At 43.0% G+C, this 24,475-nt stretch overlaps 1 protein-coding gene across 1 annotated transcript in view; it reads left to right on the top strand.

Moving 5' to 3' along the window:
* Positions 1-24,475, top strand: part of BMP5 (bone morphogenetic protein 5) — an 80,394-nt gene that overhangs the window by 32,902 nt on the left and 23,017 nt on the right. Inside the window, exons 2-3 of the mRNA XM_084831026.1 lie at positions 11,154-11,346; positions 17,462-17,610. Coding sequence (XP_084687152.1) covers positions 11,154-11,346; positions 17,462-17,610 — 342 coding nt within the window. The remainder of the gene's footprint in view (positions 1-11,153; positions 11,347-17,461; positions 17,611-24,475) is intronic.

Genomic DNA, 24,475 nt, shown 5'->3' with positions numbered 1-24,475 from the left:
AAATCTTTTTGAAAACCAAAAATGCTGTTCACACTTCTGGATTCGTGGGTGCAGAATGCTGGGGGGATTTCTGGTTTGTTTGGTCTTTTTTATTGGGCCGACCAGTGTCAGTTTTTTCTAGAGCTGTGCACAAAATGGACTCTCAAAATTCTCCAGCCTATTTGTGGGCAAAATATGGGGGGGGGACGACGACACACAATTTCACTGAATTTCTCCTAGGAGAGGAGAAATCCTCCAACAGTTTCTCACAGACAAGGCTCACTATTGGCAGGGGTTGTAGTGCACAGGTTCTTTATTTTTTTCTAAGGGTTTTGGTTCACTGCACTGCTTTTGTAGGTGACAACAACATCATCTGTGTTGAGGCTTCCACTTTTTTGAAGCAGAATGTTGAATTGCTTTTGGTGGTAGTTTTGAGCTTCCCTAATCACTGCAAGGTAGCTGAGGGTGCTGTGTGTGTTTTCTAGGGATGTCAGAGAATTCCACCATGGATCTCGGGGAGGCCAAATGCCAGCGCATTCGGCCCCCTGAAAACGGTGGCAGAACGGTCTGCCCCCCCGCCCCCCCCCCCGGGATGGGACTTACCTTGGGCAGATCTTCCTGGCGGCGGCGGCGGCAGCAGCGGCGGTTCGGCGGTGGTTCAGCGGCGGCAGCTGCGGCGACTGGTCTTCCGACCGGCTGCCGCCGCCGCCATTTCCAGTTAAAAAAAAACAAAAAACAAAAAAACGTGATAGGCTACGTAAAGATTTACGTAGCCTATCACGGCTAGATTTTAAAAAACACCGTGATAGGCTACGTAAATGTTTACGTAGCCTATCACAGCTGATTTAAAAGAAAAAAAAACGCGCGTACGCAAATGGCGGCGCCCATGGGCGCCGCCATTTGCGTTCCTTATTTTGGCACATCTTAGTCTACGTAAACATTCATGTAGACTAAGACGGCGAAAATAAGGGGAATGCAAATAGCGTAGACGCTACGCTATTTGCATTCCCCTTATTTTCGCTGTCTTAGTCTACGTAAATGTTTACGTAGACTAAGACGTGCCAAAATAAGGAACGCAAATGGTGGCGGCCATGGGTGCCGCCATTTGCGTACACGCGTTTTTTTCTTTTAAATCAGCTGTGATAGGCTACGTAAACATTTACATAGCCTATCACGGCTGACTGCAGGGACGCAAATGGCTGCAGCTACGGCTGCCGCCATTTGCGTCCCTGCTAGCCAGTGGCCGGATGTCCGGCTGCTGGCGGAGCCGGCCGGCGGCTCCGCAGAATCCCTGCGGAGCGGAGCCGGCCGGCCAGGATTCGGGGGGGAGGGACGGAGCGCCTCCCTCCCCGGCCAGAATTTCAGGGGGTGGGACAGAGCGCCTCCCCCCCTGAATGTCACCCTTCGAAAAGGTAAGTGACTTTTGTACATCCCTAGTGTTTTCTGTCTCTATTACACATCTTTCCATAGCTTTGCAGCCTCCCAGGCCACCTGCAATTTCTGAACTGAAAAAGCCCCATGGGAAGAATTGCCTCATGATGTCATGATGGCTTTAAACTGAAGTGCGGGAAGCCAAGGAGGCTACAGGCTGCCACAGAGATTATTGTGCAATGAAAGACAGGACACTCGCGCACACTTCTCAGCAACCTCATAAGTAAAGGAAGGACACAAACCCCAAACCCAACCCACAAGAATTCCTCTGAAATTTCTCCTCCTTTGAATTTCTTTTCAAAAGCAATTTCTTTTCTATCAAATTGAATGAGAATGGTAGAAAAAAATGTGGGAGAAATTTTCGGCACAGCACTAGTTTTTTCTTAGATAACTCCTGGCAGTAGCACACTGGTGAAAGTGTTATTAAAGGAAACACACTAGTGTGTTGTTTGTTAAGGCCCATCAGGAGAAAGGTGGAGTGGTCGGGAGGAGAGCCCGCAATTTTGCTGGGAAACTGGTGTGTGAGGAAGACTTTCCTCAAGCTCTGATAGCCCAGCAAATTCAAGCTCCCCACCAGCCCACCAAACAGAACTTGATAAGCAAGATTGGTTTAAGATAGTATGTTTAAAGTGCTGCACTTGTCCTGGAGTTCCTTGGTGGACTGCATATATTCTATCCTAATTCTGGAACAGAAGATGCTCCAAAATAGCCTTCCCCAACCTGGTGTCCTCCATATGTATTAGATTGCAACACCCTCAGCTGTCTGGCAATGATGGGAGTTGCAGTCCAACACAACTGCAGAGCACAAGGTTGGGGAAGGATGATCTAAAAATAAGAGAGAAAGTAGGTGGCCCTAAGTTGTTCATCATCAGTTTTCCACAACCCCACAGTCACCTCTGCATATCATGTTATTCACCCTGGCCACATAGTTTATTTGCTTTGAGAGAATGAGAATTTCACTTGCACTTCCTGCCTCCTTAGGGAGGATGTGGTGTTAACATTTGTGAGCCTTAGCTCAAAATTTCAATGCTTTTTGGTGCTTTGTTGAAAACTGTATTGCCTTAACTTTTTTTGGTAAACCATAAGAACATAAGAAGAGCCCTGCTGGATCAGACCAAGAGTCCATCTAGTCCAGCATTCTGTTCACACAGTGGCCAACCAGCTGTCGACCAGGAACCCACAAACAGGGCATGAGTGCAACAGGGCCCTCCCACCCATGTTCTCCAGCAATTGGTGTACATAGGCTCACTGCCTCTGGTACTGGAGGTAGCACACAGCCATCAGAACTAGTAGCCATTGATAGCCTTTTTCTCTAGTAATTTGTCTAACCCCCTTTTAAAGCCATCCAAACTGGTGGCCATCACTACTTCCTGGGGTAGCGAATTCCATAGTTGAACTATGTGCTGTGTGAAGAAGTACTTCCTTTTATCTGTCCTGAATCTCCCACCCATCAGCTTCGTAGGGTGACCCCGGGTTCTAGTATTTTGAGAGAGGGAGAAAAATGTCTCCCTGTCCACATTCTCCACACAATGCATAATTTTCTAGACCTTTGTCATGTCTCCCCTCACCCTCCTTTTTTCCAAGCTAAACCATCCCAGCTGTTGTAACCTTCCCTCATAGGGGAGATGTTCCAGCCCCTTGATCATTTTAGTTGCCCTTTTCTGCACCTATTCCAGCTCTACAATATCTATTTTTAGGTTTGGTGACCGGAACTGTACACAGTATTCCAAGTGTGGTCGCACCATAGATTTGTATAGGGGCAGTATGATGTTGGCAGTTTTATTCTCAATCCCTTTTCTAATTATGCCTAACATGGAGTTTGCCTTTTTTACATTGGCTGCACACTGGGTTGACATCTTGAGCTGTCCACCACAGCTCCAAGATCTCTTTCCTGGTCAGTCACCGCTAGCTCAGATCCCATCAGGCTATACTTGAAGTTGGGATTTTGCCCCGGTGTGCATCACTTTACACTTGCTTATATTGCAACGCATTTGCCATTTAGCTGCCCATTTTCCCAGTTTGGAAAGATCCTTTTGAGCTCTTCACAATCCCTTTTTGTTTTAACCACCCTAAAGAATTTGGTGTCATTTGCAAACTTGGCCACTTCAGTGCTCACTCCTAATTCCAGATCATTTATGAACAGGTTGAAAAGCATTGGTCCTAATACAGATCCCTGTGGGACCCCACTATTTACTTCCCTCCATTGGGAGAATTTACCATTTATTCCTAATCTCTGCTTTCTGTTCTTTAACCAGTTACTAATCCATAAGACTACCTGTCCTCTTATTCCATGACTGCTAAGTTTTCTCAGGAATCCTTAGGGACTTTGTCAAAAGCCTTTTGGAAGTCCAAGTAAACAATGTCTACCAGATCAACCCTGTCTACATGTTTATTGACACTCTCAAAGAACTCCAAAAGGTTAGTGAGACAGGACTTACCTTTGTGGAAGCTGTGTTGATTCTTTTTCAGCAGGGCTTGTCCTTCTATATGCGTACTAATTTTATCTTTAGTAATGCCTTCGACCAATTTACCCAGAACAGACGTTAAGCTAACCAGCCTGTAATTTCCCGGATCCCCCTGGATCCCTTTTTGAAAATGGGTGTGACATTGGCCATCTTCCAGTCCTCTGGTATAGAGGCCAATCTTAGGGACACATTGCATATTTTGGTTAGAAGGTCAGCATTTTCATATTTGAGTTCTTTGAGAACTCTAGGATGGATACCATCTGGGCCCAGTGATTTATTTGCTTTCAATTTATCAATAAGGTTGAGAACTTCATCTTTTGTCACCACTATTTGCCTCATTTCCTCAGACTCCCTTCCTGAAAACATCGGTTCAGGCACAGGTATCTGTCCTATATCTTTTGCAGTGAAGATAGATGAAAATAATTCATTCAGCTTCTCTGCAGTCCCCTTGTCCTCCTTCAGTACTCCTCTAACTCCATTGTCATCCAGTGGTCCAACTGCCTCCCTAGCTGGTTTTCCGCCTCTGATATATTTAAAGAATTCTTTATTGTTGGCCTTGAAGTTGTTAGCGATATGCTCTTCAAAATGCTTTTTTGCATCTCTTATTTTCTGCTTGCATCGCCTCTGTGGAAGCTTGTGCTCCCTTTTGTTTTCCTCACTTGGGCAAAAGTTCCATTTTCTGAAAGAAGCTCTCTCTTCTCTAATAGCTCTCTTAACACTGCTCGTTAACCATGCTGGCAACCTCTTGGACTTGGTGCTACCTTTCCTAACCTGTGGTATGCATTTTTAGCTGGGCTTCTATTATTGTGGTTTTGAGTAATCCCCAAACATTTTGAAGGGATTTAATCCTTTTGACTCCCTCTTTTAGCTTCTGTTTCACCAGTTCCCTCATTTTAGAGAAGTTTCCTCTTTTGAAGTCAAATATGACTGTGTTGGACTTCCTGGGCAGTTTTCCACTTGAATATATATTAAATCTGACAGCACTGTGATCACTGTTTCCAATTGGTTCAACAACGTTTACATCTCATACCAGGGTGACACCATTTAGGATTAAATCCAAGGTCGCCTCCCCTCAGTTCCATGACCAACTGTTCTAGGGCACAATCATATAGGGCATTGAGAAATTTAATGTGGGGGTAATTGAAGTCACCCATTATTACAATGTGTCCTTGTTTGGAGGCCTCCCTGATTTTGTTTTCCATCTCAGGGTCACTCTGAGCATTCTGGTCTGGGGGACGATAGCATGTTCCTAGCAACTATGGTTTTGTTGTTGTTGTTGTTTATTGAATCTGTTGTTATAGTTCATCTGGAATCCTGTAAATGAGTGTTAGTTTATCAACTAGATTTAAGCTTCTGGGGCACCCTTGTATATGTGAGCACCATTAACATGATGTTTTGGAATTACAACACAGAATTTTATGCCATTTTATGCAGGTTTGGATGGCATATGCTGCCCTACTGGGCATCTTGTACTGAATGGCACTAATTTTTCATCACGCTTAACGTCATTAAATGTAGCTTTTCTACATGAGGCATCTATTGTGCAGTCATCATTCATGGTTGCTCATGGGTTCGTTAGATGACATTGTGACTCTCCAGTTTTGTTTCTGTTTTTAAACTCCACATACAGCGAGGTTTTTTTTTAAGAGAAGGGAAAATGCATTCATGGAAGTGAAAGAAAATGCTTGTTTCCACTTGTGTAATTGCACTATTCTGCTATACCACAGTGCCACCATGAGATTATGCAGCAGAAAAGCAGGAAAGGAATGCTCTTTATGTAGTGCTCGGATGATGTCAATTCTGTGACAAAACTGAAAGTAGATACAGTGGATTAACAGCTTCATATAGAAAAGGGTTTTGTATGAAGCACTGTGGGAGAGTCTCATACTTGGAACTAAAATGACCCCCAAAGTCAGATTAGTATGTTCTATGCAAAATAATAGCTATGTTGGGGGTGGGGGTGGGGAAACAGTTTTTCTGGCTTAGCTGGAGAAAACATCTTTTAAATATTCAGGTTTGTAGACTGTTTTTGTAAAGGTGTGGGATACTACTGACACCAGATACCAGAGTGGCTGGGTGACCAGCCAGATGGGCGATTAATAAATTTAATAATAATAATAATAATAATAATAATAATTTGTGGTGGTTAAGGAAAGTGAACAATTTGTCTATTATTTGCTACCAAGCCACATTTAAGGTATTAGTACTAGTGTACTAATACCTAAACAACTTGGGACCAGGATACCTGAGAGAGTGCCTTCTCCTTTACCAACTTGCCCGGTCACTGAGGTCATCGGAGGTCTTGCTCCTGCTGGTTCCACACAGACCTATGGCCCGAATGGAGTCCACCAAGAAAAGAGCCTTTAGCATGGTGGCCCCCTTTCTGTGGAATTACCTGCCTTTGGAGGTCAGGCAGGCAGGCAGGCAGGCACCAACGTTGTGTTGTTTTTGGTGCCTCCTGAGAGGCATTCCCTGAATGACCAGCTGCAGCTTATTAAGTTCAGAATCTTTTCCTTTAAGATGTTTTAACTGTTTTAACTATGGGGTTTTATTCTTTTATTTTGTTGTTCACCGCTCCGAAATCTTTGATGTGGAGAGGTATATAAATATTTTCAATCAATCAATCAATCAATCAATATTATGACAATAGACAAAATATTGTTTTGTCATTGTCAATGCTCCTTTCTCACATGGAATGGACAAAACAGGTTCTGGGCTAAGGGTAGTGGAGTGCTGCAGCTTTGCTGATTCCATTGTGCCCTTGCTGATTCTGTTCCTCCAGCAGCGAAACCCACCGCTCCTAGAATTTAGTGCCTCCTCCAGGAGCAACTGGAAACAAGCGGAAACACTCATTTCTGAATTGTGCAGGTCAGCGGAGCTCGCATAAGGGAACTCCACTGACCTGTCCCAATCCAGGAATGAATGTTTCCACTCATTTGGGTGGTTCCTATAGGAAGCATTAAATCTCCGTTGCAAACAGTGAGTCCTGCATGCACAACAGAATTGCCACTATGCAATGGCCCTCTGCATCTTTGAATATGATGGGTAACTAATGTCTTTAGACAGCATTTGGTGGTGTCACTTGGACCCCTAAGGCCTTATGTTTATGGTTTTTCAGTTGTTTCAGTCATTCCCATAGGGGTAGAATTGGTCTCCAAAGGTGTAAGAGTAAAAACATAGATTTTTCGTTAAATTAAGGAGGGTACCCCCTGAAATACCACACGGCAATTCACACCTTGTTATGCTTGATGGATTATCTGGAACATGAAGTTATGGAAGACTGACACAAAAGTTTTATTGTGCTTTCGGTGTGTGTGTGGAGGAATAAAGAATAAAGTCATAAAAACACAGTAAAATCCATCAAACAAATCACAGGAAGTCATTAAAAATTCCAACATAAAAGCAGAAACAAAGATAAATGGCCTGGGGAAATATTTCCCCCCCTCCCTCACCTAGTGCAAATAAAAGTATTTTCATCTAGTGCCAAAAGAAAAGATGGCACTAGATGAAGGGAGGGGAATTTCTAAGATAGAGTGCCACAACAGAAAAGGCCCTTCTCTGGTCATCACCAGTGTGCTACCTCCAGTTCCCATCTGAGTCTTCTTGGTGGCTTTTGAGACCATCAGCCATGGTATTCTTCTAGACCAAGGCTGGGGAACTTGTGGCCCTCCAGATGTTTTTACCTACAACTCCCATAATGCCTCACCATTTGCAAGGGTGGCTAGGTGTCCTCATTTACAGAGGGTATCCCCTATTTGAAGGGCTGTCCAGTCCAAGTCTGGAACGGTGAGATGTATTACATTTCTGTTTGAATTATAGTGGTTTTTTTCATGTATACATATTTATTAGCATATGCAAATATGACACAAATTGGTGCCCTCTTTTTTGGTGATACATTTTCTATTTGTAAGTGGCCACACTCCCATTGGCTATGCAGGCTAGGGCTGATGGGTGGGGTAGGTCAAACAACTGGAGGGCTACAAGTTACTCACCCCTGGTGTAGAAGGATACCATAGCTAATGATCTCAAAAGCTACCAGGATAATCATCATAGCTGTACTCCCCCATCGCTCTCCTTGCATAGGACCAAAGCAGTTTCTGTACCAAACCCAGGCCTGAAACCAGCTTGAAATGGATCTAAATAATCAGTGTCATCCAAGAGTGCGTGTAGTTGCCTTGCTACCTCCCACCCAAACCCTTTGCCTCAGTAGGGTTTACTGGTGACTAGTCAGTAGTTGGCACAATCCTCTGGGTCCAGCATGTTTTACCCCTACATGAGTGGCTGCACAGCTACCTCTCTAAGTGTGGTTGGGACCACCCCCTCATTCAGGGAGGCATTTAGAACCCTAGGACTAACAGTCAATCTGCTAGCTTTTACAAGTCAAGATGGGCAAGAGTTAAACATAAAGGTGGTAGACTTGGGTCCTCTAAGTACCTTTGGTTGTACCCAATGTTAGTCTAATTGTTAGTTATGTTAGTCCCATTAATTTCAGTACCCATTAATGGTTAGTAATGGTTGTACCCATTAATGTTAGTCTCTTTAATTTCCGTAGGTCTAGTCTAAGTAGGATACAAATCCTTGTCCACATCCTCTGGCCTGAATACATGAAACTCACCTAACAAAACATGTCCAAACAGTAAAGTCCAACTTGCTGCAGATATAAATGATTATATTCCCCAAGTACCTAGCAAATAAGTCACAATGGACCTTCAAATCTTCATCAGGCTGACAGCCTGATGGAGAACACCCCAAACCACTTGGTACAGCATCACTAAATGGCACTGTAAGGATTCAATGATAGCAAATAAGTTTTCTGACATCTGCATTTTAGCTGTTATCCCAATTGTTTCATCCCAAGCTCCCTAGTAAAAGCCAAGGAGCCAAACAAACATTACCTATTGGAAGAGGGTGCTCAGGAGGGATTGTGCCCACTTTATGCAGTCATGATGGTCCTCCATCTCTGAACCACTGTACTTCTGCTCAGACAAGAATGCCCAATCAGGAGTGTGACTTAAGATGTGAGTTGTTGAGCTAATAACATACTGGGACAGCCCTGTGATGGTCACGGAGGTCATGTAGTTCTAAGCCACATCTGATTAAAATCTTGGGTACTTTTTATTAATAACTGTTTTAAGGAAAGTTTCACTTCTCAAAACACTAAAAACACATGTCTCAGTAATTATCTTTTAAAATACTGGGTTCTATATCAAAACATCAGACCTAATTTGGTATGAAGTATGTTATTCAAATATACTGAAATTCATAGAGTCATTCTGATTTATCGTGGCTTAAGCCATTAAGGGAGAATTTGTGAAATCCTTTATATATAAGAAAAAAAATATTGTTTGTATTTGTGAAGAGTTCTTTAACCGTTTTGTTCATCCTGAAAAAACCATGGGCATGAATCACTAGTATTTTAATTGTGCATATGAGTAACTGACGCTGAAAGAGTAATTCATCCTTTTGAACCAAGAACTCAGGTATAACATGATCACTTTCCCCCAGAGTTCCCGTAACTGCTAAGTACTCACTAAGTAGCAGGTACAGGAACTAGGGATGGGTGGATTCCCTACCTTCCAGTCTGTGGGGGAATCTGCCTGGGGTGGGGAGGCGATCTGTCCCTCCCCCGGAATCCTCCGGAGCGGCTCCGTGTCGGGAGAATTCCGCAGAGCTGCACACCAGCTCCATATTGCTGGCAATACGGTAATGGCAGCCGCCATTACTGTATCGCATTCGCAAGTGGTCCAGAGCCGGCATGCCATTCTGGAGGGAATCCTCGGGAGGCAGAGGTAAGTGATCTGTTGTGCTGCGGATTCTAGAGGATTCCTCATTTGGGTCCATGGTAGGGGTGGACGAAAGTCCCTTACCTGTCCTCGAAGGACGTTCGCGGTGGGGGGGAGGCGCTTCGTTGCCCCCCCCGCGAAGTTCAGGCCGGGGGAGGAGGCTTCCCGCCTCGCCCCGGCCGAAATTCAGGCCGAGGGGGAGGCTTCCCACCTCGCCTGACCGAAATTCAGGCCGGGGAGGAGGCTTCCCACCTCACCCGGCCGCGAACGTGAAAGTTAAAAAACAAAACGAAATGCCCCCTGATAGGCTACGTGACGATTAACGTAGCCTATCACGGCTAGATCTGCAAAGTCAGCCGTGATAGGCTACGTCAATCGTCACGTAGCCTATCAGGGGGCGTTTTTTCATTTCTTTTATTGCAATGGCGGTGGCGGCGGCCGGTCGAAAGACTGGCTGCAGCTCCCGCCCCGCTCGAACACCCGCTGAACCGCCGGCCGGACCCGCCGCCGGGAGGGACATTCGGCGAAGGTAAGTCCCGTCCCGGGGGGGGGGGTGCGGGGTGCGGGGGGGTGCGGAGGATTTCTCCCCGAAACTTGTTCGGGGGGCTGAACACGTTGGCGCTCGGCCCCCCAAAGTTTCGGGGAGAAATTCTCCGCTATCCCTAGTCCACGGCGGAATTCTCTGCCATCCCTAAAGGGAACTATCCGTAACTACTATCCAAGTACTTATCCAAGAGTGTTCATGGCTAAGTAACATCTTTTAACTTTTGTTCATTTTATTTCTTGTTGTTCACCACTCCGGAAACTGTTTAGATGTGGAGTGGTATACAAATGTTGTAGATAAATAAATAACATTTGTAGTGTCTAGTGGGACATCTTACTGTTTCAGAATCCTTCTGTGTACAGAAATGTCTGCACTAACAAGATTTTCCATATTGTTTCATTTGCAGTGTGACTGGCCAACTACTTAGCTTTTACATGTTGTTCACATGCTTATAGCACTGAGAGCACTAATGTCACAACATGAGAATAGAGCAAGCATCAATGTTGTGGTCATTATGATGTGTATTGCCCTGTTACTGAATTAGCCAAAATTTGGCCTCTTCTTTCTCAAATGCTGTCTTCAGTTATACACACCGAGATAATCTGCAAATAATTCCTACTTGTGTACAGAGCTAAACCAAACCAGTTTTTTAATTCTTCTGGAACTTGTATTTTGTCCACATCTTCCTTCGTTTAAATATATAGCTTACCATTTTTTTCTGAATCTTCCTTCTACTCTGCTTCTGAAATGCTGGATGCAATCATTAAGGGCTTTCCCCTTTGACCTTGTGACACTTGGCTTGTTGACTGATGTTTAACTCAAAGATTGTGGTTTGACTATTTGCCTAATTCCCTGTTGCCCTCTTTGTTTAAATTTTAAAGTGCATAGTGAAGGCTGAATTAGCCATGGGATATGTGTTCTTACCCCTTCATTTTTATTTTATTTTCACAGTTGAAAGAGACAAGGATTTTTCCCACCAACGACGGCATTACAAAGAATTTAGATTTGACTTGACTCAGATCCCCCATGGAGAGGCAGTGACAGCAGCAGAATTTCGGATTTACAAGGATCGAAGTTACAGTCGATTTGAGAATGAAACCATTAAGATTAGCATTTATCAGATCATCAAGGAATACCCAAACAGGTGCCTTTTCTTCCAATTGTATTTCAAATAATTTTTTTCATTACTGGGACAAGAGATCTGAGCTTTTTCTAAGGGATGCGATGTAAGTGAGGCTAGGTTCACACATTGCAAAAACGCATGTTTAATAAACTGTCTATCAATGGCTACATGTCCTGATGGCTCTGTGCCACCTCCACTATCAGAGGCAGTATGGAACTTGGGCACTCATGTCCCACTTGTGGGTTTCCCATGGGCAGCTGATTGGCCACTGCGTGAGCAGAATGCTGGACTACATGGACCCTTGATTTGAACCAGAGTGGCTTTTCTTATGTTCTTATGAAAATAAAGTGGAAGCGAGCAAGCGTGGTGGTCCCTGCCCACCCAGCTGCTCCCACTGCAATAAATAACCCAGGGATGGAGTTCTGGGTTCGGACATCACAATAAACAACCCAGGGACAGAGCATCCCTGGGTTATTTATTGTGATGTCCAAACTCAGAACAGAGTTTCCCTAGGTTGTTTAGGTCCACCCAGTTGCAGTAGGAGGGGGCAGGTGACTGGAAACCAGCACTCACTCCTACATCATTTTCAGCAACCAGCGGTTTATTAACTGTGGAATTTCGCAACATGCAAACTGGGTCTATGAGATGGTTCAGACATAATGCTAAACCATGTTTTACAAAGTGAAACCACGTGTTGGTGTGATGTCTGAACCAGTAACATCCAACAAAACATGGTTTGTGTGTGGCTGCTGAACCAGGATTCAAACTGATGGTTCAAAGCTACTTTGAAAGCATACTTTGGGCTGATTGAATGGACAAACCATGGCTTGGGCCATTGGTCCACCCCGGAAGGCTGCTGCTTGAGACAGCTTCCAGGGATACTTAGGGAAGAGCAAAACCATACAAACAATGCTTTGCCCACATGTCTAGAATATAAGCAGTGGTTTAGTCTAAACTGTGTGTGTGTGTGTGTGATACATACACACGGAAGAAAAAAGGGGAAAACAGCAACTACTACAACAAAACACATAGCAAAAAAGGCATATCCATTCAAAATAACATTTCACAGCACCATTAAAAAAAAAAAAACAGAAGAAGAAGAAGAAGAAAGGGGGGGGGGTTCTACACTTCTGATTCAAATATACATATGTTAATATAAGCAGTCCATACATCTAAATAAGCATCCATACAAAATTGATGTATAGAGGATATACTTTCCAATGCAGCAAGACCCGTATGATCTTCAGACCACTGGATGATAGGTGGTGCAGCTATCAGTCTACCTTAAGTCCCATTTGCAAACTGCAGCTGTTAGTCTAACTTAAGCCCCATTTATTTCAATGGGTCTACTTTAAGTAGGACTAACATTGGATACTACCCTGTGGGCCAATTTGCAAGATCAAACAAGCCACTGTGGCTTAAGCCACAGTGCGTTGTTTACATTGGTGGCACATGCTGGCATGTGCTGGGCACCATTATTAGCCTAATTACCCACCTGGGCACAGCTTGTCATGTCATGTCATTTGACCCCAGGCGGCATGGCTTGTTTGAGGAGGAAACAACCCTCAAATAACCCAACAACAGGGCCATGGGTTATTTGAGGGCTGTTTCCATGTAGCCCGGGTTCAGACAACATGATAAGCTGCGCCTGGGCAGATAATTAGGCCAGTGGCACCTGGCATGCACCACTGATTTAAACAAGCTGCTGTGGCTTAAATAAGCCACGGCAGCTTGTTTAAATTGGTGGTGCATGCCAGGTCTCTGTGTTAAATAAGCCACGGTGACTTGTTTTGATCATGTGAACTAGGTTTATATCTTTAAAGCAAGCTGTGATTTTGTTCTTAGTCTCATCCTGGAAGTCACAGCTCTGACTCTTGTCTTCCAATATTTAATGTTTATCTGGTATAGCAAAAACTGCTGGAGAATGGGAAAAAATGGTCTTACCTGTGAATTTTCCTTTAAGACTTCCTAGCTGGACAGATGTCCATCCCACCCATCTTTGATATTTTTTTGGATCATGGCAGTGTTTTCATGTTTATTTAATACAGTCTTTGCCTTTACTCATTCGGAATTCTCCCCCACCCTCAAAGCACACACATTTAGTAACTAGAGGCCCTTGGGCCAAATCTGCCCTCCCATGGGATGACAACTGGGCCCCCATTTAACAACTTAGAGATAAAAGGAACATAGGCAAAGTAGCATCTGTAGGACCAGAACTAATGCCAGACCACTTTAGGGCAGGAGGGAGGGGTTAGGGTACTGGGGTACAACACATTGCTCACTTCTCAAAGTGGCCCTGCAAGAAAACTTGCTGCTGGCCAGGGCAGTATATATTGGGACAGTTTGTAGAATGTTATCTACTTACAACTGAAATACATATAAGTCATGAAGAATATTTGGGGGGCCTATATTGGCAGAGTAGCTTCCATCAGTGGGCCAGAAGAACACTTGTTATGATTGCCAGGGATTCTGTACCCCCTTCAAGTAGATCAGCCTTCCCCAGCCTGGTGCCCTCCAGATATTTTGGACTACAGCTCCCAGCATTCATGACCATTTGAACATGCTGCCTGGGGCTGATGGAAGTTGAAGTCCAAAACATCTGGAGGGCACCTGGTTGGGGAAGGCTGTTGAGTAACTTAGGCAGTAGTAAAGCTGTCTAGAAAGCATTGGGCAACCTGCCTATATCTGCTCAGACTCTTCTAAGAGGCTTGAGGGGCTTTCACGAGGCCATGACACCTCCTTGTAAGGTGCTACATCCTCAGGTATCCCCTTCTCTTCAGGTCTCCATGCTTTTCCCACCCAGTTGTTGACCACCACCGATCTCAGTTTTTCCTTATCAGTCAAGTTGGTATCCTGCCTGCATCCTCTGCTCTTTCAAGTTACCTATATTGTGGAGCTGGGCTGCGCACCTGATACCAGACTGTGTAGAGTGTTTTCCCCCAACAGGTGGATTTTCCACACCTTGGGGGCTTTCCCCATGCTTTTCTTGCCATTGGGTCCTGTTTAGAAGCCTACCAATGTGTCTAACTGTGAGCATTCTAATTTCTTGAGACCATAACTTAGGCTCAAAAGGCATGTAACACCGGAAGATTCATGGTTGATCTCCCAATTTTTTGTTTGCATGCATGGGGCACTGATTGCAAGAATGGCACTGGGGGAGATGGATGTTTAGGTCCTTCCGTGTATGTCCTTTTTGTGATCAAAATCACCTTCAACCATGCTTTATCATCTGTGGGAGAAAATATGTGGGCCTACAGTAGTCTGTCTCATCCACCCAAACCCACCACCAGGATGGGAAAACAGCTTGAGAAGGATGAGTCTGATCACCAAAAACTACTAATCAGAAAGGATTAAACAACCCTTACTCAGAGCCACTTTTGCAAGCAAATTCACAGCTTTTGGAGGCTCTATCCTAGCAAAAAGAAGGAAAGAAAACAACAACATTGATCATAGATCTCTCGTGTCATGTTTAGTTTGAGCGTCAGAGCAAAACTGCATGATTAGTGTAACTGCAAGTTACACTAATTGCATAGTATGTAGTTCAGGGTTATCTTTTTGTTTACTCTAGTGAAAGTGCAAATGGCCCCAATTCAGATGAAGACCACCACCCTCCAGGAGAGGAGGATTAAACCTCCTACCACCTCTGTTTGCTTCCCAAAATTCCACTTACGTCAATAGAGACTTTTTCTTCTTTTGTTAACTGGGGCAGGGGGAATTTTGTGAAGCAAATGGTGGTGGCAGCGGCAGAAGATTTAAACCCCCTCTCCTGGAGCATGGTGGTCACAGTCTGAATCAGACCCACATGTGCTTGCACTAGAGTAAATGGAAAGATAACCCTGAGCTACATGCTACATGGTGCAGCTTGGCTCTCACTGAGGTGGTAAGCCTGTGTCTGTGCTGTACTACTTCAGACTGCAGGTGGGAACCACACGTGATTGGAGCACCTCTACAGAAACACACCTTGCTTATAGAAAACAAGCCTGTTTTAAGAGATAGCTAGGCTAGAAAATTTCTCCTTGACAAGCTAGCTAAGTTTGTATCTGGAGGGACTCTTTTGAATGGAGGAACATATTGTTATGTGACCCTCTCCCTCCATCTGCACTCTGAAGTGGTTCAGCCCAGACTCAGGTTTCCCACTTCAGTGAGAATTAGGCCTCAGGGCCAAAACAGACATTACTTTAAATGTGCGTTTAGCAGGCAGTGGAGGCGGGCGGTCCCGATTTTGGCGGGGCTGTAAATCCACTCTGGGTTTCAGTCAGAGCCAGCCAGAACTCTAAAGGAGCTATCCAAGGTGCTGAACCTATTTGGGGTATTGGGTTTAGCACCTTGGATAGCTCATTTAGAGTTCTGGCTGGCTCTGACTGAAACCCAGAATGGATTAAGAGCCCCACCAAAATCAAAGCCACCAGCCTCCACTGTTAGCAGCTAGGACTTCTTTTCATTTTTACTGTACAGTAGATGCAGGGCCCCTGTTCCAGAATTTAAAAGCCTTCCTTACCTCCCATTCTAGGCTCCCAATCTGCACTGGGGGCCCTGCACCTATCCCGTAGCAAAACTGAAGAAAATAAAGGATGTGGCTGCTAAACACACGTTTCAAGTAATGTCTGTTTTGGCCCTCAGTCACCACAGAACATGGTATGTTTTCTTCAAGGAGACTTGCTCATAACTAGAACTAGCTTGTCGGCATGCTGCTCTTTGCAGGAAATGAAAACCAGTGCTGAGGCAGTGGTTTGCCCTTTTGAGGGAATAGATGCTAGGCCTTTTGTGAACCATGGTGGGAAAGGTTCAACCCCCAACACTAAACACTTATTCTTTTGTATGTCTACATAGTGTGTAGTTTCATGTTAGCCCTGAACAGCGTCTGTGTGACCCCAGCAACTGCCTTTAACATCATACCCACACAGCCTGGCAAGTTTGGAAAATAGGATATAGTTGGATTCAAAACACAGCAGTGGTTCCTAATACCAGCATGTCTGTTTTCAGCCTCTACCTGGAGTCTTTTTCTCCTAGTGGTTGGAAGGTTGAACAACCCATCTGTTGTACTGCTGTCCAGTGAGGGTGCCAGAAGGAAAATTCACAGGTATCCAATTTTCCAATTTTATCATGTAAATGATTAGTTAAGTTAACCGTTATGGATGAGCAAATGTAGGGATTACATGCACAATTTAAATGACTAGTTTTGAAAAATACACGTTGCCCTGAAATATGAATACGACAAGCCAAGTTTAATTTAACTTCAACAAGGGATATACTATATGGTTCAACTCTATTTATTTTTACAGAACCAAGAGCTACATTTACTTTCTTAATCTATATACTGTGTAGGACTTTGTAAGTGAGTGGGATAGCTTGTTGGGCATGTTAAGCCATGAATGAACTTTAAGATTAGATTTGCCACATCCATGCTCCTCACCATAAGTAATTTTTAATGCAAATATTTCATTAGTAAGAAGTGAATAAAGTGACAATCTTGGGTTTGGTGTTTTAGAACCATCTATGAGCTATACATCTAAAACATTTAAGCTGCTGACCAAGTTTGGAAAATATTTTTTCTCTGTCTATTAACTATCTAGAAGAACTGGCCTGAGATTTGATGTTATTTTTATAGGGTCCCACAGTAAATCAAATAAATATATCACTTTTCTATGAAAAAAAATTATTAAAGTACCGTTGGTATGTTCAAAAGCCTGACATATATGGGGGTTTCACATTATTTTCTACGCTCCACATGCATCCTGGAATTCTCCACTGCATGTATGGAACATTTATATACTCACAGAATTGAATGGTGGGTATGTGAAACTGTTAGCGCATGAGAAATGTAGAATGTAGCCAATAGATGCAATAATAGAAAACGTTTCTGATTTCCCTACAGAGAACTTAGGAGTGTTTATGACCCACTGATGCCAATGCAAAATTGTTTTTGGAAATTATATCGAACTACTCTGGTTTAACTGGTGTGTGGATCACAACCTTTATCTCCAAAAGAAATAGCAGTGCATGCATCCATTTTCTGCACTGCTGTGGCAAAGCCAGAACAAATGTTTTACTGGCAGATCACTGACAGAAGCAAATCTAAACCCAAGACATAATTACTATAAGTTTTAAAATGACATATCTTTATTTTCTAAACTAGGGATGCAGACCTCTTCCTATTAGACACAAGGCGAGTGCAAGCATTTGATGTTGGCTGGCTTGTGTTTGACATCACAGTGACCAGCAATCACTGGGTGATTAATCCACAGAATAACTTAGGATTGCAGCTCTGTGCAGAGATGACAGATGGTAAGATACGTTTATATATAACATTTTTAACTCAGATCATTTTGCTGTTGTCTTGTCGTTTTACACATTGAGAGCTGGTCTACATATCTATCCCCTATGTGAAAGCGTCTGTAAACTGCCTCCATGCAGTAGTGACTATACATGGGAATCTGTAACATGTGGTACCACTTACTGTACAGACCTTCTTCTGCATCACTTGTCTCAGTGCCAGAGCAGCACATTTCAGATGGTGACTGACAGGCTAAACTACACGCTACATTAAATCTGTAGTGCAGGCATGGGCACCTTGAGGCCCTCCAGATGTTTTGGCCTACAACTTCCATCATCCCTCACCATTAGCTGTGCTGGCTAGGGCTGATGGGAGGTGTAGGTCAAAATATCTGGAGAGCCACAAGTTGCCCACCCAGAGCACACAGGGCTCTGATATGAACTGCGACCACCACAGTATTATTATTATTATTATTATTATTATTATTATTATTATTTAATAGATTTATATACCACTTGCCATATTTTAAAAAAATCTCTAAGCAGTTTACGAGAAAAGTTTAACACATTAAAATAATTCTGATATACATTAAAATACAATTAAAATACATATTAATTGCTAAAATATTGGTATAAATCATTAATAAAAACATTAAAACCAATACAACACCAATACAACACATGTGGGCAGGGGGGAAAACTCCCCCCCCCACCATTAAATTGACCCTGCCCCATGCAGGGACTAAAGAAAACAAGAAAACTCAATTGGCTCCCTGATTGAGGCCCTGTTCTTACACTAAAGTAAACAAAAAGTCAGCAACATGCTGCAGTTTAGCCCTGTCAGCACTATTGTGAAACCACCAGTGGAGGCTGGTGGATCTGATGTCATGGGATGGTGAATCCACTCTGGATTTCAATTGGAACCAGTCAGAACTCTAAAGAACCTATGGGTTCAGCACCTTGGATATCTCCTTTGAAGTGCTGACTGGTTCTGACTGAAACCCAGGGTAGATTCACTGCCCCACTGACATCAGAGCCACGAACCTCCACTGGAAACCACTTTTATATGTACCGTACTCTAGAAGTTCAAGTCGGTAACTAGTTTTGTTGGATGGCCACTCTGAAGCAGTGGAGGGCCAAGGCCTTAAACTCTACCCTTTCAGAGGACTTTGCTGGCAAGTCCTATTGCCACAGCTGTCCTCCCACCATAGAACTCATTCATTTCTTTCTTGAGAACTGGGATGGGGGAAGCTGTAATTATTAAAAGCCCAGGAACCCCTCCCCCCATGTCTTTAGTGGACATGGAAAACAAAATAATGTCGGTGTCTGTGTGACATCAACAGGCAGGGAGTTCCACAGAGAGGGAGGCAATACACTGAAGGATCTACTCCAAGTGGTCTCCAAATGGACCTCAGGTCCATCTGGAACTACCAGAAGTGCTTCATCCTATGACCTCAGTGACCAGGCAGGTTGATAAAGGAGAAGGCACTCTCTCTGTTTTCCCCCTTACTCATAAGTTAGCATGGGGACTTGATCAGGGCCCTATTGTGTGTGTGCGTGCGGGGACCTTTAACCTTTTGTCTCTCACTGCAAATTGAGGGCCCTGCACCTGCACTTTGCATTGCTAGAAAAGGATCCAAAGGGTTAGAGCCCTGCTAACCCCTATACCAGGGTCCCAATCTGAATTGGGCCTCCCTCCCTTACTTTTGAGTAAGGGGAAAAAATGTAGCTGCTAGCTACATCTTTCAAGTAATGTGTAGGTTGATTCTAAGTTAGCACACTGGCATGTAGTTAAAATATTGGCTAGAATAAATTAGTCTTGTAGATATAAAGTGAAAGGGACTGTTTAGCTCTTTTCCCAATGGAATATCTCTAGTCAGTGTTGCACCAGAACAGGAAAACATTGAGAATGTCCCACTTCTGATGCAATTTATATATGCTTCTGTACAAGTCTCATGTGTCTGCACAGCGGTTGTGGTGAATGCAGGATTATGGAAGTACAATCCAGTCCACATAAGCAGGAAGCCCTTCCAACACTGCAATTGCAGCACAAGGCAAGATATTAATTACAAAGAAAAGTAATGTGCCAACATCCAAGACCCAAACAGGCTACAGGGAAGCAAGTGGAAATAGGATACTTTTATGAATGTGGGTGTCAGTTAGGGATGTACAAACCCCACGACTTCCAGTCTGGGGGGGGGGGTACAGCAGGGAAATCCAGGTCACTTGCATCCCCACAGATTTCCCTGGAGCCTTACTGCATCCATCAGATTTCTCAAGGAAGCTCTCCTCCATTCTAAACAGTGTGATCAGCTAATGGCGGCCACCATTAGCCAATCGTGGGGAAAATACGGCAACAAATTGTATAGTTGATGGTATTTGCGACTGTAAAGCACTTCTACTATGTAATCTGTGGCTGTTTATGCCACAATTTATATAGAAGAAATTGCTTTGCAGCCGCAAATGCTGTAAACTGCACAATTTGCAGCTGTATTTTTCCCACGATTGGCTAATGGTGGTCGCCATTAGCTGATCATGCTGTTTAGAATGGAGGAGAGCCACCCCTCAGGAAATCTGATGGACCCAGAGGTTTGTGGGTTCAGTCCGCTGTGGACTTTGCAGGTCAGATTCTTGAGAATCCAACCTTATTTGAATCCACAGCGGATTTCTCTGCCATCCCTAGACTGGCGCTATGGCACCTGCCTTCTGTGGGTAGGACTGGGTTGGCAGAATACAAGCTGCAAACTCTGTTGGGTTTTGTGTTGATGCCATTGGAAACCCTGATGGTTTAAATGAAAATAATGGCTAGAAGAAAACCTCAGCGAAGAGAAAAATCTAACATGGATGTAGAGCTAATTCATATGGCAACGCGGTAGCTGCTTAAACATTTACAAGCAGGTTAATCAAGCTTTTTCACATAATCAGAAAAGTCTTTTTTTTTTAGCTTCACCCTGTTGGGACTGATGGTTATGATTAGCTGGCCATTGGCAAGATGCTGACACAGGCAGACGTTTCAACAGCTACCACAGGCACAATGATCATGTGAACTGAGCCTTGAAAAATCCTTGTCAGTTTTATGATCATCTCATCTTTAAACAAATCTTGTAGTGATTGAAGTGGCCATTGATGCACAAGGAACACAAAACTGGATTCCACTGAAATATATCTGATGAGTGCAGTGCAATTTGTTGCCAATTTTCACAACCTTTTGAGCATAGAAAAGCATGGGTTGACACATGATGTAGTGTGCATATGGGCATGTAGTCTTTACTACACACCCAGATCACCGGATAGCTTATAATATGATGGTGACATTGTTTCCCCTAGTTGCGACACATCCAAACAACCTAGATTTTGGCTGATCAGTCTGGTTGTGAGGATTGGACTTGTTGAAACAAATTCCTTTTGGGTTTCCTTTGGGACTGTGGCTCTTAACTGTAAATCCTTTGTTATACTAGCAGCGGGGGGGGGGGAACTAGATGGTATAAAATAACAATATATTGAAAACAATGATGGGAAAATGTCTGCTTGTTATAGTTTGTGTCTCCCCTCTTGACAATACTGAAAAAGTACAAAAGGCCACATGACATTGGAATCCAATGGGTGGAGGGGTGAAAGTGATATTTGGTATTGTAGACATTTTTTTTTTAATGAAATGTAGCTGATTTTCTGCTAAAACCACATTTTATATTCAATTGTAGGTCTAAAGAGCAACATAACACATATGGAAGCTGTCAACATATAATTTACAGTTTCCCTAGGGCTGTGGTAAATTAAGAAAGGATCATGTTTTTTTTAAACATCGTCACAATATTTCACTGGGTTCTCTTACAGTTTGCATTAGGCTTTGGATGGTTGAAAACATTTATGGTCTTATAGGAGAAATGATCACTTTCACACTGATACAAGAGGTGAAAAATGAGTTGATGAACTGCATTATAAATATATGCAGAAGCAGAAACCATCTGAAAAATGGAATCTTGTATTATTTTCTCATATGCAGAGTACATCCCTCAAGACTTTTGAAATATGTTGAGTGTATCAGCACCTGTGTTTTAATGCATAAAATCTTTTTTTAAAAAAAGTCTGCTCTCACACACTTTCGGGGGGTGGGAGTGCAAGAAAACAGCATGTTTCCTAAATGGCATGTACAGGATGAAATTTGTTTTTATTTGTTTGTTACATTTATATCCCACCTTTTTGCTCCAAGGAGCCAAGTTAGCTTACATCCTCCTCTTCTCCATTTTATCCTCACAACCACACTGTGAGGTAGGTTAGGCTGAGAGTCAGTGGCTGGCCCAACGTCACCCAGTGAGCTTTTATGGCCAAGTGTGGATTAGAAATGCATTAAGATAATATATTGCTTTTTAATACTAAGACTACAAGTATTTAATAAGAGGTAGATTAATCAATTAAAATACTATTAGTTGATTGATTGGTAGGGGGCAGGTTTAATGGGTGAGGCTAAGGCCCAGAATAGAGGAGGCAATGGAGATTCATGATTGGATCTCCCACCTCTTTAAATGTTTGTCAAAAGCCGGGGGGGGGGGATTGTGGGGTTGGGATCTGATCAGGGCCACGATGTTGGGGGAAGGGGTTAGGCCTCCCTGCTAATCTTGTCCTGATTTGTCCTGTTAGGAAAACCTATGTGTTCCCATGAATCCCTGCAGGGGAAATAGCAGCTTTGGGTTTTCATTAGGAAAGTGGATTGGAGGAAAAGATTAACCCTCTCCATGTCCCCATCTGAATTTTCTCTCCCCAGTTGTTTGTTTGCTTTTAAACAAAAATTTAAAGAGGTGTGAGATCTGATTTCATCTATCAGTTATCTGGTCTGATTTGGCCTGGAGTTTCACTTTGTGAGAATTGTCCCGAAGTCAGGACAATTGCCCGAGGTAAAGGTAATATTGTTGTTATGTGTGTTGCTTGTTACCTCTGGTTTGATGCCTACCCCCTGTAGTGATTTAAATGCAAGGTATTTAAATACCTTAAGGTATTTGTGGACTGTGCTCTCTGGCGTCTTATGCCTTGTTCTGTTTATTTTTTTAAATTTTTTCCCAGGGTATTCTATTTATGCAGGTCATATCTTCCCTCTTCCTGCATACTACTAATTAATCTGTTTGCAATAGTTTCTTAAATATATGTGTGAGTCTATTCACAGTAGCGCACCAAGTTTGTACTATATATTTCTCATTTATTATACATTGCAAATGATCTCTTCATCTCTGCTGAATGTATGTTTGACTCTGTATATATAATAACTTGTAAACATTTTGCGATATGGCCCAGATGCTTCTGGTCTCTCTTGATGTATGGCACAGAATGGAACTCCAGTATTCCACTATAACAAATAATAATGGGAATTTTTGGCCTAATTTAATATCATACACCAGAAAGGTTCAGTGTGATCAATAGAAGATTGCACTGATGTAGAATCTCTTCTAAAATTGAAGATAGCAGTATTTCAGATATGAAAAGGGGTAAATTTTTTTTAATGTTACTGCCCCTTTTGCTTTTTTAAGAACCCTATTTGTTTTTCACGTTGCTGTCTTTTTGTAATTGTTACAATTGAGTCAATTTGGAATCAAAAGTGGGACTCCTATACACCATTCACTGTAGAAGTGTGTTAAGTCGGAATGGTAGGTCAAATATTTCAAGAACACATTTTCTATCATGATTACAACATTTCCCTCTTTAAAATAATGTATCATGCTGTACTGAAAGAATGTGTAAACGTTCTCTCAAAATATTCATAAATCTTTCAGGAGGTTTGCCTTAAAAGTGCTTTTCAGATATCATTTTCTACATGTAGAGATAAGCCTCAAAGCAACTCTGTCAAATCAATTCTACTAATTCTGACTTTAGATTTGAGGGGGAAGATCCACATTAAAAAAAATGTGACCAAGGCTGCAACTCTGAACCCACTTACTGGGGAGTTGGCTCCATTGAACTCAGAGGCGTTTACTTCTGAGGAGAGAGAGAGAGAGAGATGATTGCACTGTAAAGATTTGGCTCCGATTATAGCTCTTGAGCATTTTCTTTTCAGTGCAAAGTGAACCAACTCTAAAAGCAGGTTCATGCACACTGCAAGCAGTGCATGAGAGGAATAAGTCTTGGGCTCACACAGCCCCCATCCCATACAGAAAATGGCATGTGATGAGGTACAATAGCATACACATCCTACTCACATGACCTGCCCCAACTACTTCTAGCGGACACAGGTTGCATGGGAGGTCTTATACATATGAATCTCAATATGGTTGTGCAGCTTGGACAATGAAAGACCCAGAGCAGCCACACCAGTCTGTTATTATTTAAATGCCTGTGATATTTAACAAGTGGGGTGGAAGGTGGGAGAAAGAGCCAGCTTATTCACCTCTTGCTACCTTTGTCCTTCACTCTTCATCTTCCAGCTTTCTTTACTTCAGCCCAACTTAGCACCTCTATTTCTGGCATTTCTCCGTCATTCAGATGGCATGGAGAAGTTGGTGATATATTTACCATACCTTGCCGCTCCCTCCAAACCAAGAGCTGACTTCTCATGGAGGAAAAGAGGGGACAAAGATGTCTGTGTTTGGGAGGAGGCAGGGGGTTCCAGTGCTTTCCCTAGCCAATAGAGGAGCTGGCTTTGGTCCACCCCTACTCCTCCCCTCCCAATCAATCTATTTCTGGTCTGTGTCACTTTTGCATGTTAGTAAGTCTGTTCTGCATTTATGTGTGATTAAAAAAAACATCATCAGCATGAAAATGTACTTTTAGAAACATATTTAAATACAGTTTTGAAACATTTTCTCACAATATACATGTTTCTAAACATATTTTCTCTCAAAATATGCATTTTCAAATGTATTTTGATACCTTTTGTCAAGCTGAGAAGTGT

This window comes from Heloderma suspectum, chromosome 1 (genome assembly GCF_057233095.1).
Source record: "Heloderma suspectum isolate Gila_16-S chromosome 1, 16-S_ref, whole genome shotgun sequence".
NCBI lineage: Eukaryota > Metazoa > Chordata > Lepidosauria > Squamata > Helodermatidae > Heloderma > Heloderma suspectum.
Note: the sequence above shows the minus strand (reverse complement) of the source record. Positions and strands in the feature narration are given on the sequence as shown.